General features: G+C 43.6%; 2 protein-coding genes across 4 annotated transcripts in view; one reads left to right on the top strand and one right to left on the bottom strand.

Annotated features, from left to right (window-relative positions):
- LOC126427022 (zinc finger protein 99-like) overlaps positions 1–16,212 on the top strand; it is a 458,738-nt gene that overhangs the window by 219,886 nt on the left and 222,640 nt on the right. The window lies entirely within an intron of this gene.
- The window catches only part of LOC126427021 (neprilysin-2-like), a 266,242-nt gene that overhangs the window by 58,437 nt on the left and 191,593 nt on the right, over positions 1–16,212 (bottom strand). For all 3 annotated transcript variants that reach the window (XM_050089185.1, XM_050089183.1, XM_050089184.1), the window contains 2 exons: positions 10,251–10,409; positions 6,966–7,109 (listed from right to left, as the gene is read on the bottom strand). In XM_050089185.1, the coding sequence (XP_049945142.1) occupies positions 6,966–7,109; positions 10,251–10,409 (303 nt within the window). The remainder of the gene's footprint in view (positions 1–6,965; positions 7,110–10,250; positions 10,410–16,212) is intronic.

The raw sequence follows: 16,212 nt of genomic DNA, 5'->3' as shown, positions 1-16,212 counted from the left end.
TGTGTTTGTGTTCCAACATGTGTAAAGGAAATGACTGTGTTCAGTTGTAAGGAAGGTTTGGATTTGATGTGGAGTACTGTGATAGCATGGGAAGAGTATGTCGATTCATAAGAATGGAACTGATATTTCTATTTTCAGAGCCACAGCCATCAACAGAGTGTATTTCCGATACTTCGCTCACTGTCGAATGTTGTTCAAATGAGACCCACAATTGTAACATTTGGTTGTAAGTACAGAAATAAAATATATATGTGACCTATTTCTTAGGATAAACATTCAACCTTTATGTGCTCAGCTTGCACCGCTGGTGACCTGTGCGGGTGTGATTCACATTTCCTCTTAGCAGCAGGAGCTGTCAGACTGGTGATGCCTGTTGGAGTGTAGGGATGTAGAAGAATTAACTGTGTTGTCCCCTAGACGACCAAATAGCGAACTAATACTTTGTATATGTTGGATAGCTTTTCGTGATTGCGTGGAAATTTGAGAAGATTGAATATGGACGTGCATTTGTGCTGGATCGTTATTCCCGCCCATGTAATTTGTTCGGTTGACTGCTTCTGCACATTTAGCCCCTTTATTTGGTTCAGAGAAGATCGACTGTGGTGTGTGCATCTAGCATGTGGAAGACACATTTGCCGGTTCTCTAGATATGAGAAACACTTTAGCTGACCTTGTAAATTATGGGGATGATTTGGAATCTACTACATCACCGACATCAGTATTCGAGAGTGGAAATATCAGTTTCCTCTATTTGTTTCGAGTTGCTGAGGAAATGTCTTCATGGACATAACAAGTTTCTAGTTAGTCAGTGGTTTACAGCTCACCCCACCTAGCTAAAGTTTTGGATTTGAGAGAACTAATTTCCAGTCTATACCTTGGGAATTATGTTGTGATAGCGATCATTAGGATGCTCCCTAGAGCTTCATATCGAAAAATACCGCGAAAATGGTATAATGTTATGGCAAACTATGCCAAAAATTACATGTGTTCCTGTAATTGCTGAGTCTGGAGATGTGTGTAGAAAAGCGAGCAGGCGAGGAAGTAGGTTCGAAGTAGAAACAGTAACGTATTTGTGCCCTGGGAAAACGATCCCGAATTTGTAGAACAGTTCTGAGGGCGACTTTGGTCCACTGTGGGAGCTCTGGTCGTGAGTTGGGGGTGGATGACTTGTGATCGTTGGCTGCAGTAAAATTCTAGTGGTGAGAGGATTATATATATCGTACTGCCCGTGTTTGCGGTATATGTACGAATAATGTAAAAGGGATGATTTTGTTTGGCGCAGGATACGAATTATATGTTTACTACATCAACAGGGCACGCGGTGACATATTGCAAGGTTGGAGATCGGTTTCGCCTGCTAATATTCAAGCTCCTCTCCTTGGTGGGAGAGCAGTGTATCCGAGCAAGAGTCTTTCCATATTTGATGTTACATAGGGTACGCAGTGATATGTTGATGAGTTGCAGGTCTGTTTCACGTTCTAATATTCAAGCTCCTGTCCTTGGTGGGAGAGCAGTGTAACCAAGTAAGAGTCTTCCTGTATTTGACGATATGTATGGTAGTTTTTAAGATTTAATTGCCAGTGCAATATTGCGATCTGTGTAAGAAAACCACTGAAAGTCTTGTCAGCAGCAAAAAGGAAAAGGCGGATGGTGTTTCGATACCGGCGGCATCAGTAATTCGGTGGGTAAATTCGATAAGAGCCAATCATAATGCTCGATTCATTCACATGCTTTGTGCTGGGATATAGGAGTGTCTACCTAGCGGAGGGAGCGTTTGTGTGTGTTGAAAGCAGGAAGGGTAACACGCGATGGACGGGGTACCACATTAGATCCATGAGGAAGACTGCATTCGATATTATTCTCCGCTATTTTCGTAAACATGTTCTGTTAGGGCAAGAATTTCCGTGCTTACAAGCTGAGACTTCCATAAAGCGAGCGTTAACTGTTTCTGGGACACTATACAATTTCCACGAGGTCGACTCGATTCTCATTTTTACATAGTCATCTGACATCAGTATAAGATTGAGAACCTTGTTAGATGCGCTTGCGAGGGTTTGCAGCTACGGGCGTGGACTTCGTGGTGTTGCTCCAGTCATGCTGTGTAGTTAAGAACTGTTAGACACGTCTCTCATGTTGCGCGAGGAACAATGCACCCTGTGCTATTCTAGGAAGCATTGGAACATCTCTCTTGGTGCTCCACCACCCCACAGCTATGCGTCATCTCGAATGGCACCAGTGTGAGCGCGCCTAGGAGTTCTGTGACGTCAGTATAATACTGGAAGAATTCTAACTGTATACACAAAAATGAACCCCACTTTCACCTGCAGCGGTGAGGGCTCGTGGTGGCTTGCGTCCGGCGATGGCTCTCGGCAACGGCGGCGGTTGCGGCGGGGGCGGCGGCGGCGGCGTCGGGTGTCGAGTGCCAGGATGTGTGTTTTATTAGCAATCTTTTCTTTAAGCTATATTCCATCGGTTTCACGGACCAATAGGATGCTGCAAATTAAGAAATACTACCCCACACATGCGACGAATATCAATTCAATTAATTTCCATAAATTTTTTATATCCATGTGGTACTAGCTGTACAGTAGTGAATGGGAGGGAGAGCGTGAGTGAGAGACATGGAATAGAACTGCAGGTTAAGTGCCGAACACTAGGTTAATTTGCATAATTTTTTATGTAAAACGCAGTACAAAAGCTTAAGAGGGTGTGTGGCAAAGAAGAATACGCAAGAAATGGAGTTCGAAAATATGTGAAGTTCGAAAAGCATACCAGAAAATGGTGGGAGGACATAACTAATTACTAAATTTGGTACCAATGGCGGTAGAATATTTTAAGGAAATGAGTGTGACATGGAGAACCACTTAACAGAACAATGATTCTTCTTAAAAAGTGAAAACAGTTTCCTTGTCATGCTATGTCCAATAGCATTATGACCATACAAAGCGCATACTATATGTTCCTGGCTGCTGTCACCCCTCTGTTGAACTCAAACTTAACAATATGTCAGAACTGTTCCGATTTCTCCAGTTAGTTCTCTATTTTGTATGGTCCACAGCTCCACTCACTATTTCCAAATGATAAAATGACAATCTGTAAACTCAAATAGCAACAATGAACTACAAAAAAATGTCCATCGGTAAATAAACGCATACTATGATAAACCTCCCCATTTTTTCTTGGATCATCAGTCTTCTGACTGATTTGAAGTGGCTTGTCATGAATTTCTCTCCTGTGCCAAATTCTTCATCTCAAAGTAGCACTTGCAACCTACGTGCTTAGTTGTTTGCTGGATGTATTCCAATGTCAGACTTCCTCTACAGTTTATGCCATCTACGGCTCCTTCTAGTACCATGGAAGTCAGTCCCTGATGTCTTAACAGATGTCCTGTCATCCTGTCCTTTTCGTCAGTGTTTCCCACATAATCCTTTCCTCTCTGATTCCTCAGTCCTTACCGCATCGGTGCACCTAACTTTCAAAATTCGTCTGTATCACTACATCGTAAATTGCTTCAGTTCTTTCCTGTTCCTGTTTTCTCACAGTCCATGTTTCACTACCATGCAATGTTATGCTCCAAACGTACATTCTCAGAAATTTCTTCCGCAAATTAAGGCCTACGTTTGATACTATAGGCTTTTCTTGGCCAGGAGTGTCCCTTTGCCAGTGCTAGTCTGCTTTTGGTGTCCTCCTGACTCCATCTGTCATTGGTTGTTTTACTGCCTAGGTAGCAGAATTCCTTAACTTCATCTCCTTCGTGACCATTAATCCAGGGAAGTTTCTCGCTGTTCTCATTTTTTCTATTTCTCATCACTTTTTCCTTTCTTCGATTTAGTCTCAGTCCATATTCTGTACTTATTAGACTGTCTATTCCATTCAGCAGATCATATATTCTTCTTCACTTTCACTCAAGACAGCAATGTCATCAGCAAATCGTGTCATCCACACCCTTTCACCTTGAATTTTAATTCCACTCCAGCGCCCTTCTTTTAGTTCCATTATTGCTTCATCGATGTACAGGTTGAACAGTAGGGGCGAAAGACTACATCCCTGTCTTACACCCTTTTTAATCCAAGCGCTTCGTTCTTCGTCGTCCACTCTTATTATTCCCTCTTCGTTCTTCTACATATTGTATATTACCTGTCTCTCCCTACAGCTTACCATTTTTCTCAGAATTTCGAACATCTTGTACTGTTTCACATTGTCTAACGCGTTTTCTGGGTCGACAAATCCTATGAACGTGACTTGATTTGTCTTTAGTCTTGCTTCCACTATCAAGCGCAACGTCAGAATTCCTCTCTGGTGACTTTACCTTTCCTGAAGCTAAACTGATCGTCATCCAACACATCCTCAATTTTCTATTCCATTCTTCTGTATATTAGTGTTACGAGAAAATTTGGATGCATGAGCTGTTAAGCTGATTGTGCGATAGTTCGCGAACTCGTCAGCTCTTGCAGTCTTCAGAACTGTGTGGATGATATTTTTCGAAACTCAGACGGTATATTGCCAGCCTCATACCTTCTACACATCAACGTGAATAGTCGTTTTGTTGCCACTTCTCTCAGTGATTTTAGAAACTGTGATGGAATGTTATCGATCCCTTCCACCATATTTGATCTTAAGTCCTCCAAAACTCTCTTAAATTGTGATTCTAATACTGGATCCCCTATCACTTCTAAATCGACTTCTGTTTCTTCTTCTGTCACATCAGACAAATCTTTCCCACATAAAGGCCTTAAATGTACTCTTTCCATCTACCCGCTTTCTCCTCTGCATTTAACAATGGAATTCCAGTTGCACTCTTAATGTTACCTCACTTGTTTTTGGTTTCACCGATGGCTGTTTTGACTTTCCTACATGCTGAGTCAGTCCTTCCGACTATCATTTCTTTTTCGATATCTTCACATTTCTCATGCAGCTATTTCGCCTTAGACACCCTGCACTTCCTGTTTATTTCATTCCTGAGCGACTTGTATTTCTTTTATTCCTGAATATCCCTGAACATTTTTCTACTTCCTTCTTTCATCGATCTGCTGAAGTACTACTTCTGTTACCCATGGTTTCTTTGCAGTTACCTTCTTTGTACCTATGTTTTTCTTTCCAGCTTTTGTGATCGCCCTTTTTAGAGAGGTGCATTCCTCTTCAACTGTACTCCTACTAGTCTATTCTTTATTGTTGTATCCACAGCCTTAGAAAACTTCAAGCATATCTTGTCATTCCTTAGTACTTCCGTATCCCACTTCTTTGCGTACTGATTCTTCCTGACTAATGTCTTAAACGTCAGCCTACTCTCCATCAGTAATGTGTTGGGATCTGAGTCTATATCTGCTCCTGGGTACGCCTTACCATCTGGTATCTGATTTCAGAATCTCTGTCTGAGCAAGATATAATCCAACTGAAATCTTCCCCTATCACCCTGCCTTTTCCAAGTATGCCTTCTCCTCTTGTGGTTATTGAACAGATTAATCGCAATTACTAGCTGAATTTTATTACAAAACTCATTAGTCTTTCTCCTCTCTCTTTCCTTGACCCAAGCCCATATTCTCCTGTAACCTTGCTTCTACTCCTTGCCCTACAACTGCATTCCACTCTCTCATGAGTATTAGATTTTGATGTTCCTTTGCGTATTGCATTACCCTTTCAATACCCCCATATACTTTCTGTGTCTCTTCATCTTCAGCTTGCGACGTCGGCACTTATACCTGAACTTTGTTGCCGATATTGATTTGCTGTCGATTGTGATAAGAACAACCGTATCACTGAACTGTTCACAGTAACGCACTCTCTGCCCTACCTTCCAATTCATAACGTACCCTGCTCCTGTGATACCATTTTCTGCTGCTGTTCATATTCCCCTATACTTATTTGACCAGGAATCCTTGTCTTCTTTCCATTTCACTTCACTGATCTATTAAAGACTGAGGCTTTGCATTTCCCTTTTCAGATTTTCTTGTTTCCATACCACATTCAAGCTTCTGACATTCTATGCCCCGAGTCATAGAACTTTATCCTTTCATTTATTGTTCAATATTTTCCTCATGCTCACCTCCCCCTTGGCAGTTCGCTCCTTGAGATACGAATGGGGGACTATTCCGGAATCTTTTGCCAATGGAGAGATCATCATGACACTTTTTCAATCACAGGCCACATGTCCTGTGGATACACGTTATGTCTACTTAATGCAGTGGTTTCTATTGCCTTCTACACTCTCATGCAGTTGATCATTGCTGATTCTTTCGCCTTTAGGGGCAGTTTCTCATTCCACTGGCAAGAGAGTGCCCTGAACCTCTGCCCGCTCCTCAGCACACTGAACATGAACATGAACAGGAAGAATAAGCACACTACGAACTTATGATCCAACGTAATAAAAACAAGACTGATTTGGAAATAGCTAAAGGGAGGCTGAATATTCAGCAATATGTAGCAAGAATGGTAAGTCCTAATATAATACCTTTAATGACCAGGATTCCAAATGGCATACACCAGCAGGAAAATGCCACAATCCACTCAGCAAGTTACTTCACAGCTATCTTGAAGAAAGTGTGGATCCTTCATCGACCTGTCTGGCCCCATGACTAATCACCCGTAGAGCATATCTGGGATGCGGTGAGAAGACATATATCTTCACACCAGTCTCCAGCCAGCTACCTTCATGAACTGACAGAGCATATATATTTTCAGCAGGACATTAAATTCCTCTAGATAATATTGTGAGGCTGTTTCCTTCCATGCCAATGTGAATGAAAGAGAGTACTTATGATTGTGGGGGTTACACATCATAGCAATACTGATGAGGGAATGGAATGGAAGCTGAATCATTTAATACCTATTATGTGATGAACATCTTCACGATGTTTGATAAATATGAGAGTGGTGTTTCATGGAGTAACACTACCCATTTTAATTTTCTTATGGGATATTAATGAAAATAGTTAGGGCTCTTTGCAGACACTAAGGGTGAGACATACTTGGTGCCCTCGTCCATCCAGTCCACCTCTTGCAGCATGTGGAGGAACTCCTGGCGGATGTCGTCCACCATCTCGAGCGCCGCGTTCTTGGCCTCCTTGTCGAAGAACCTGCGCACATAGATGGAGCCCACAGCCAGCGGCATGCTGGAACATGAGAAATGTCGCTCATATTAACCGCTCCACATGTCACACACAAACATGACCCGGGAAGAATTCAAGGAAACAACAGTGGAACATACACATAGGTGTGGATTTTAATACAAATGTATGCCCAGAATACAGCTGTATTAAAATTCCCAGAATTTTGTATAGGAATCAGATTCCTGTTCTAGGACTTGAAGGATGTGAAAGACAAGCAGTAATTAAGAGGGAGTGAGTCAGGGTTTTAGCCTCTCCATGATGTTATTCAGTCTGTACATTGACCAACTGATAGAGGTAGCAAAGGAGAAACTTGGAAATTGAAGCTCAAGAAGAAACGAAAATTTCTTGGTTGAACACTGATGCAGTAATTCTATGAGAGATGGAAAAATACTTACAAGACCATGTGAAAGGAATGTATGGTGGTTATACACTGATCAGCCGGAACATTATGATGACCAGCCTACAATGGATATAAGCCTGTCCAGGCGACACCAGTGTCACCTGGGGAGGAATGGCTGCTAGTGAGACAAACACACGACGCATGTACTATCAGTGAGCGTGTTGTCCATGTGTAGAATGCGTGGGGAAAGCATTCAATCTATCTGAATTTGACGACGGGCAGATTTTAATGGCCCAGGGGCTCGGCACAAGCATTTTGGAATTTTCGCGCCTTGTCGGATCTTCACAGAGCACTGTGGTGAATACCTTCAATATATGGCGAAACCAAGGTGAAAGCACATGCAGACATCGTAGGGTTGTGCAGCCACACTTCCCTATATAGATGTTGGACATCATAGGCTAAGTATACCAGTAAAACAAGACAGGCAGCGAACTGTGCCCCAACTAAGGTCAGACTTTAATGCTGGGCAGAGTACAACTGTGTCTGAACACAGAGTGCACCGAACACTCGTAACAATGGGCCTCCACAGTCAACAATAAGTGCTTTGAGCAAATGCTAAGATCATGACACTAATAACTACGAATGAAATGGGCTTATGACCGTTGACACTGAACGTTGGCGCAGTGTCAGAGCATTGTATGGACTGATGAATCTCGATACCTTTCTCATCAAGATGATTGAAGGGTGCGAATCCGTCGGCTCCCAGTGGACAGCTCCTTGACACTTGTACTAATGGGCGGAAACAAGTTAGTGGTAGCTCTATTATACTATGGGGAACATTCACGTGGGCATCCATGGGTCCAGTGGGGCTCGTTCAAGGCACTGTGACAACCAAAGGGCATCGTACACTGGCCAGACCACATGTAGCCCTTCGTCGCGATCATGGTTCCCAACGGCAGTGGCATTTTTCAACAAGATAAAGCACAAGGTCACAAGGCAAGGACTGTGATAGAGTGGATCGAGGAAAACAGTAGCAATTCTCAACTGATGTGCTGCTTCCCAACACACCAAATTTGAATCCGATCGAACACATCTGGGATGTCACTGAATTTGGCGTCAGAGGCCATCGTCCGCCTAACCAGCATTTACGGGAATTAGGTGACTTGTGCAGAATTTGGTGCTAACTTCCTTCAGTGACCTATCAAGACCTCATTTCTTCCATACCATGATGCACTGCTGCTGTTACCCATGCCAAAGGTGGACATACCAGCTATTAAGTAGGTGGTCAAAATGTTCTGACTGATCAGTGTAAGATAAATATTAATAAAAGTAAAACAGGTTCATGGAGAGTACTCAAACCATCAAATGCTCAGAGAATTATATAGAAAATGTGACAAAGCTGTAGACGAGTTTTGCCACTTAGGGAGGAAAGTAACTGATAATTGCTGAAGTAGAGAGAGTGTAAAGTGCAGACTGGCAATAGCATGAATAGCATTTTGGAAAACAGAAATATAAGTTCAAGAGGTAGAAAATCTTTTCTGAAGATTTCTGCCTAGAGTGTAGCCTTCTACATAAAGGAAACATGGATAATGTGCAGTTGAGACTGTAAGAAATTAGAACCTTTTGGAATGTGTTGCTACAGAAAAATGTTGAGAATCAGGGGATTCATCAAATAATTAATGAGGAAGTACTGTATAAAACTGAGGAAAAAAGGAAATTTTTGGCACAAACTGACTAAAGGTGGTACACAGATGCATCAAGGAATCATCAGTTTGGTAATGGAAGGAAATGTGAGGGAAAGTAAATATTGGAAAGGCAGACGAAGGCTCAGATAAAGTAAGCAGGCTCAGAAGGGGCTGAAAAAGTTTTGCATAGATGATCAGTATAGTATGGGTAGCACAGTGTGGAGCATCAAAGCTGTCTCTGAACTATAGACCACTATCACAACAATAACAAAAACCACAATAACAATAACAACATGTTATGTACTGAAGGTGGAGGAGTAGAAAGGAAAGGAAAGGAAAGGAAAGGAAAGGAAAGGAAAGGAGCTGTTGATATCAGCCACGTAAGGACTTTATGCAGAATCAGCGGTAACGAGGGAAAATGTACGTCAGACCGAAACACAAGGCGCCACGCATTCATATATGATTGATTCGCCTCGATGGGTAGTGAATCCACCACCTTCAGTGTGGATGCATAATTACATTCAGTCTCTGGCGGGAATCTCAAAGTAGCGAGCATGGAAGTTGTGGACAGGGACTGTGGGCAAGTGGTGATGGCTGGGAATGTGAGTAGGCAAATTGGTGTTCCGAGACAGTCAACACAATTGTGATAGGCACAATGTCCATATGGCACTGTGGTTAATGCAACTGCCACGTAAGCAGCAGATCCCAGGTTCTAATTACGGTTGGTCGCACATTTTCTCTTGTCACCGCTGATTCAGCATAAAGTCTCGATGCAGCTGACATAAATAGTCCCTCCCCTTTGCTATCCTTTCTCCCCTCCCCCCCCCCCCCTTCATGGTTCACCTTCAATTTACATAACATGTATCACATATGCGGATTCCACGTGGCGTCTGTACTTTTGGACATGTCTAAAAGGACGGATACCAAGTATTCATAAACAACAACAAAAACAAGAAATAAAACCATGGAGCTGCAACTCTGGTACGAAACAGTATCGACGAAGGTAAATAAAACCAATGTAGCTGTGAATTTGGTGATCTACTGACAGGGGCTTTATCATGTGCCATAAAATAAGCACAGCTGTACCTGCGTGTGTTGATGCAGTTGTATCAAACTCACCCAGTAGCGACGATTTCGACGCACTCCCTCGAGCGAGGTTGCCGCTCTTTCTTGCCGGTCAGGGCGTAGTTGTAGTCGAGCTGGCGCTCGCGCATCTCCTCCGTCATGAACCTCACCCGGGCCTCAGCCGCCCGCCACATGACGTAGTTGGCGATCACCCTGTGGGACAGAAACGTCTGTAGTGACGTGCATGCACTCTGTGCGGGCTGTTCCTGTCAGCCTACAACCACAGCCCCACTTACACTGATGAGACGAAACATCATGACCTCCTACTTAATAGCTTGTTTGTCCATCTTTGGAACGAAATACATCACCGATTCTGCTTTTAAGGGTCTGAAAGTTCGTTGGTAGGTTTGTGGAGGTATGTGGCATTAGATCTCTGCGCTTAGATCATGTAATTCCAGATGATGGCACCCGATAGTGAGTCAGACGGGTTTCATGGTATTTACATCAGGCGAATTTGGTCGCCGAAACATCAACGTGAGTTCACTGTAATGCTCATCAAACGACTGTAGCACGGTTCTGGCTCCAAGACACGGACAATTATACTGCAGGAAGATGAGATCGCCGCTGGGGAAGACATCGTGTATGAAGGGTGCAGGCGGTCCACAGTGTGTCTTCGATTACTACCACAAGTCCCACGGAAGCATAATACTGCTCCCACCAGCCTGCATCCATATCGTGCTGCGCGTTGCCAGCCACCGTTCACATCGAACGTGTGGAGACGACCAGCGACCTAGTGTAGCAAAAATGTGTTTCACCCAAAGAGCCGACACGTTTCCACTGATCGACCGTCGAATCCTGGTAGTCTCATGCCCACTGCAATCGTAACTGACGATGTTGTCAGGTCAACATGTGAAAACCTGTAGTTATCTGGTGTTGAGCTCCATGTTCAACAACATATGATGAACAAGTGCTCTAAAACATTTACATGTGCACCAGCATTGTGCTCTTTAGGCAGAGGCGCCGCAAACCCAACTCCCCCCCCCCTCCCACTCTGTACAAAGTCGTGGACGTCCAGCCAATCAGCGACTAGTCGCAGTTTCACTGTCCTTCTACCTTTTCTTGTAGATGCTCACGACAACAGCATGTGAACATTCAACGAGCTTCGCCGTTTTGGGATACTCGTTTACATGCTCAGTGTAATAATAATCTGCTGTCTCAATTGATTTCTGCATCTGCAACCCATACCTTCGCTAGGGTGATCCCCCATTTGTGTCTCCTCTGTTCACACCGTTTTATTACCATGTCACGTGGCTGCAACAAGACCAGACGGCGTCGAACGTCACGGTAGGCAGTGGTCATAATGTTTTGAGTGAGTTGTGTACACTATGCGATCAAAAGTATCCGGACATACGTTTTCCATATTATGTGCATCGTGCTGCCACCTACTGCCAGGTACTCCATATCAGCGACCTCATTAATCATCAGACCATGAGAGAGCAGATTAAGGCGCCCTGCAGAACTCACGGACTTCCAACGTGGTCAGCTGATTGGGTGTCACTTGCGTCGTATGGCTGTAGGCAAGATTTACACACCCCTAAGTGTCCCTATGTCCACTGTTTCCGACGTGGAAACGTGAAGGGACAGGCACAGCGCAAAAGCGTACAGGAGGACCTCGTCTGTTGACTGACAGAGACTACAGACACTTGAAGAGAGTCGTAATGTGTAATAGGCATACATCTATCCAGACAATCACACAGGAATTCCAAACTACATCAGGATCCACTGCAAGTACTATGAAAGTTAGGCAGGAGGTGAGAAAGCTCGGATTTGGTGGTCGAGTGGCTGCTTATAAGCCACAAATCGTGCCGGTAAATACCAAATGGCGCCTCGTTTGGTGAAAGGAGCGTAAAACTTTGACGATAGAACAATGGAAAAAAGTTGTGTGGAGTGACGAACCACGGTACGCAATGTGGCGATCCGATGGCAGGATGTGGGTCTGGCGAATGCCCAGTGCGTAGTGCCAGGCGGTGATGTTATGGTGTGGTCGTGTTTTTCATGGAGGAGACTTCCACCCCTCGTTGTTTTGCGTAGCACTATCACAGCACAGGCCTACATTGATGTTTTAAGCTCCTTCTTGCTTCCCACTGTCGAAGAGCAGTTCGGGGATGGCGATTGCATCTTTCAACACGATCGAGCACCTGTTCATAATGCACGGCCTGTGGCGGAGTGGTTACACGACAATAACATCCCTGTAACGGACGGACCTGCACAGGGTCCTGACCTGAAGCCTATAAAACACCTGTGGAATGTTTTGGAACGCCGACTTTGGTGCAGGCCTCACCGACCGGCATCTATACTTCTCCTCAGTGCAGCATTCCGGGAAGAATGGGCTGCCATTCGCCAAGAAACGTTCCAGCACCTGATTGAACGTTTGCCTGAGACAGTGGAAACTGCCATTAAGGCTAAGGGTAGGGCAACACCATATTGAATTCCAGCATTAGCGGTGGAGGGCGTCACGAGCTTGTAAGTCATTTTCAGCTAGGTGTCCGGATATTTTAGATCACATAATGTATGTCCTCATAGTGTTTCATGGTGACATACCTGAAAAAAAGTCTTCTCGATTTTCAAGCCGTGACAATTCAAATGCAACACTATAGCTTTCGACAACTGTGTCAGCCGTCGTCATCAGGAGGGAAAAAAATATTTTGCTTGTATGGAGGTGGGAGCGTCTGTTACATTCCTTGTGCCGCCTGACGTAACTTGGTTCGTCCTTGGGTCTGGATTTGCAACGAGTTTCTCAATTCCCTTCCACACAGGTACATCATGACGGCCCTCTCTCGAAGTTTCCAGAGGCTGCTATCGCGTCGAAACGAAACACTGCCAGCTCTGGCAGTCAGTGGCCTTTTTCTTATTACTGATAACGATTCCAGAGACAGGTGTCGATGCCCGAACATTTTATTTGCAGTGACATGACTTGAAAAAACGCACAGCAACATATACAGTCGTCGCACTGCTGTGAAATGTGTTATCACTTGACAGTTTATATCGACATATTACAGATATACAAGAAATGTAATCCCACTTGCGAATATGGAGAACCATCAGCTGTTTAATGGACTCACGACAATGAAATGTTATGCCGCACCGGGACTTGATCCTGGATTTCCCGCCCATCGCGGGCGGTCGTCTTACCGGTTGGCCAATACAGTACGACTCACGGAGAGACGCAAACTTCCACGTGACGTCCGCTATATATCTTCCAGTGCAGGGAAAATATTTTAGTTGAAGGTCACTTGCCCTGTGTCTGCGCATAAATACGATGTTCCATTGCCTGTGTTGTTCCGAATTACGATACAATGTTCCTTCGGACGTGCATACGCATTGCGCGTTGGTTCTTCTTATAGAAATATGGAAACCATTAAGTCAGCGTATTATGGTTACTTTCATGCAATTATGGCATTTGGAATTATATTTTGGGGAAATCAGCCACTGGCTAAAAAAGTACTGTGTGTACAAAAAAGAGCCATATGGATCATGTGCAGAGTCCATCCTAGAGACACATGCAGGAATCTTTTTAAGAACCTTGAAGTACTCACATCCACTGCGCAATATATATTCTCTTTGATGTGCTTTATAAGGAAAGAATAATCCATCTTTAAGCTGAATAGTGCATATCACAGTCACAATACTAGAAGGAAACACGATATCCACTATGAACAGCCAAATCTAAATACGGTGCAGGAAGGAGTCCATTTCAGTGGCTGTAAGATTTTTAATGCCCTCCCTTCAAGAATTAAGTGTTTGGTAGATGATGATATCTTGTTTAAAAAAACCTTAAGGCAGATCCTATTGCAAGGATCATTTTATACAATAGAAGAGTTCCTGAACTACAGTGTTTAACATTTCTTGTATTGTAAATTGCAAATGTATGCCCAAATTTGTATTTGTAATACCGAATATTTTTATTGTAAACATATATTTTACAATATTTATTTCTCTGTAACACTTATTATTTTGTAATCTTTATCTATCTCTAAAATGTATTTTTTTGTAGTGGGATATAAGTTACTGATTTTGTTTTGTAATCTCTATCTCTAAAATGTATTTTTTGTAGTGGGACCTAAGTTACTGTCTACTGTTTTTGTTTTGTTTTATGTATTACCATAAATTCTGGCCAAAAGCTTGTAAAATTGACACGTTTCATATCCTGTGATAGTGTCACAACATCGATCACCGGAACAAGAGATAAATAAATAGATAAATAAATACATGCTGGGCAAGCAAATTTCAAAAAAATGGTTCAAATGGCTCTGAGCACTATGGGACTCAACTGCTGAGGTCATTAGTCCCCTAGAACTTAGAACTAGTTAAACCTAACTAACCTAAGGACATCACAAACATCCATGCCCGAGGCAGGATTCGAACCTGCGACCGTAGCGGTCTTGCGGTTCCAGACTGCAGCGCCTTTAACCGCACGGCCACTTCGGCCGGCAGCAAATTTCAAGTACAGCGTCTGACCTGTACGAGAACTTACGTGAGGGATGTAAGAGGCGCAGGGCTGACGACAGGTGGAGGTCTGGGTCTGGCCAGGAGTCGTGCACGCACAGCGAAACTGTGAGGCGGCCGACGGCGATAAGCGGGAAATCCGGGTTCGAGGCCCAGTCCGTCGATTACACAGCTGATGGTTGTCCAGATTCCCAACCGCGAATACATTTCTTGTATTTCATAACGGCTGCAGCCGCGGCAGTGGCCGTGGCCTCAGACACGCATGCATGTCCAAAGGAACTTTGCACCGTAATTAGGAACAACACACGCACTGCAGAATCGTGTGACGGATTTCCTCTGTTTCTCTTTGTTTCAATACCACTATACAAAAATAATTGTTTGACAATAAATGTGTTACATGTGAGGAAGAAAAGACACATGTACTGGGTGATCAAAAAGTCAGTATAAATTTGAAAACTGAATAAATCACGGAATAATGTAGATGGAGACGTACAAATTGACACACATGCTTGGAATGACATGGGGTTTTGTTAGAACCAAAAAAATACAAAAGTTCAAAAAATGTCCGACAGATGGCGCTTCATCTGATCAGAATAGCAATAATTATTATAACAAAGTAAGACAAAGCAAAGATGATGTTCTTTACAGGAAATGCTCAATATGTCCACCATCATTCCTTAATAATAGCTGTAGTCGAGGAATAATGTTGTGAACAGCACAGTAAAGCATGTCTGGAGTTATGATAAGGCATTGGCGTCGGATGTTGTCTTTCAGCATCCCTAGAGATGTCGGTCGATCACGATACACTTGCGACTTCAGGTAACCCCAAAGCCAATAATCGAACGGACTGAGGTCTGGGGACCTGGGAGGCCAAGCATGACGAAAGTGGCGGCTGAGCACACGATCATCACCAAACGACGAGCGCAAGAGGTCTTTCACGCGTCTAGCAATATGGGGTGGAGCGCCATCCTGCATAAACATCGTACGTTCTAGCAGGTGTTTATCAGCCAGGCTGGGGATGATGCGATTCTGTAACATATCGGCGTACCTCTCACCCGTCACGGTAGTAGTTACAAAACCAGAATCACGCATTTCCTCGAAGAAAAAAGGCCGCATAACGGTAGATGTGGTAAATCCATACTGTGACTTTCTCGTCGTGCAATGCAGTTTCCATGACAGTTCTAGGATTTTCGGTAGCCCTAATTCTGCAGTTGTGGGCGTTGACAGACCCTCGGAGCGTGAAATGAGCTTCGTCGGTCCACAACACGTTACTAAATCAATCGTCATCTTCCGCCATCTTTTGAAACGCCCAAACCGCAAATGTTCTCCACTTCAATGATTCTCTCTCTCATTACAGCTCATTTGTACACGATTGTCATGTGCAGTCACTGACGTTTTGCTGTCCAGCGCCATCTGTCGGACATTTTGTCAACTTTTTTTTTTTGTTCCTTACAAGATAATAAATGACAGAATCATCTCCAAACAATCTAACAAGGCTGCTCAGATGATC

Source organism: Schistocerca serialis, chromosome 11 (assembly GCF_023864345.2).
Source record: "Schistocerca serialis cubense isolate TAMUIC-IGC-003099 chromosome 11, iqSchSeri2.2, whole genome shotgun sequence".
Classification (NCBI taxonomy): Eukaryota; Metazoa; Arthropoda; class Insecta; order Orthoptera; family Acrididae; genus Schistocerca; species Schistocerca serialis.
The sequence above is the reverse complement of the archived record's forward strand: the minus strand, read 5'-3'. Positions and strand labels throughout refer to the sequence as shown.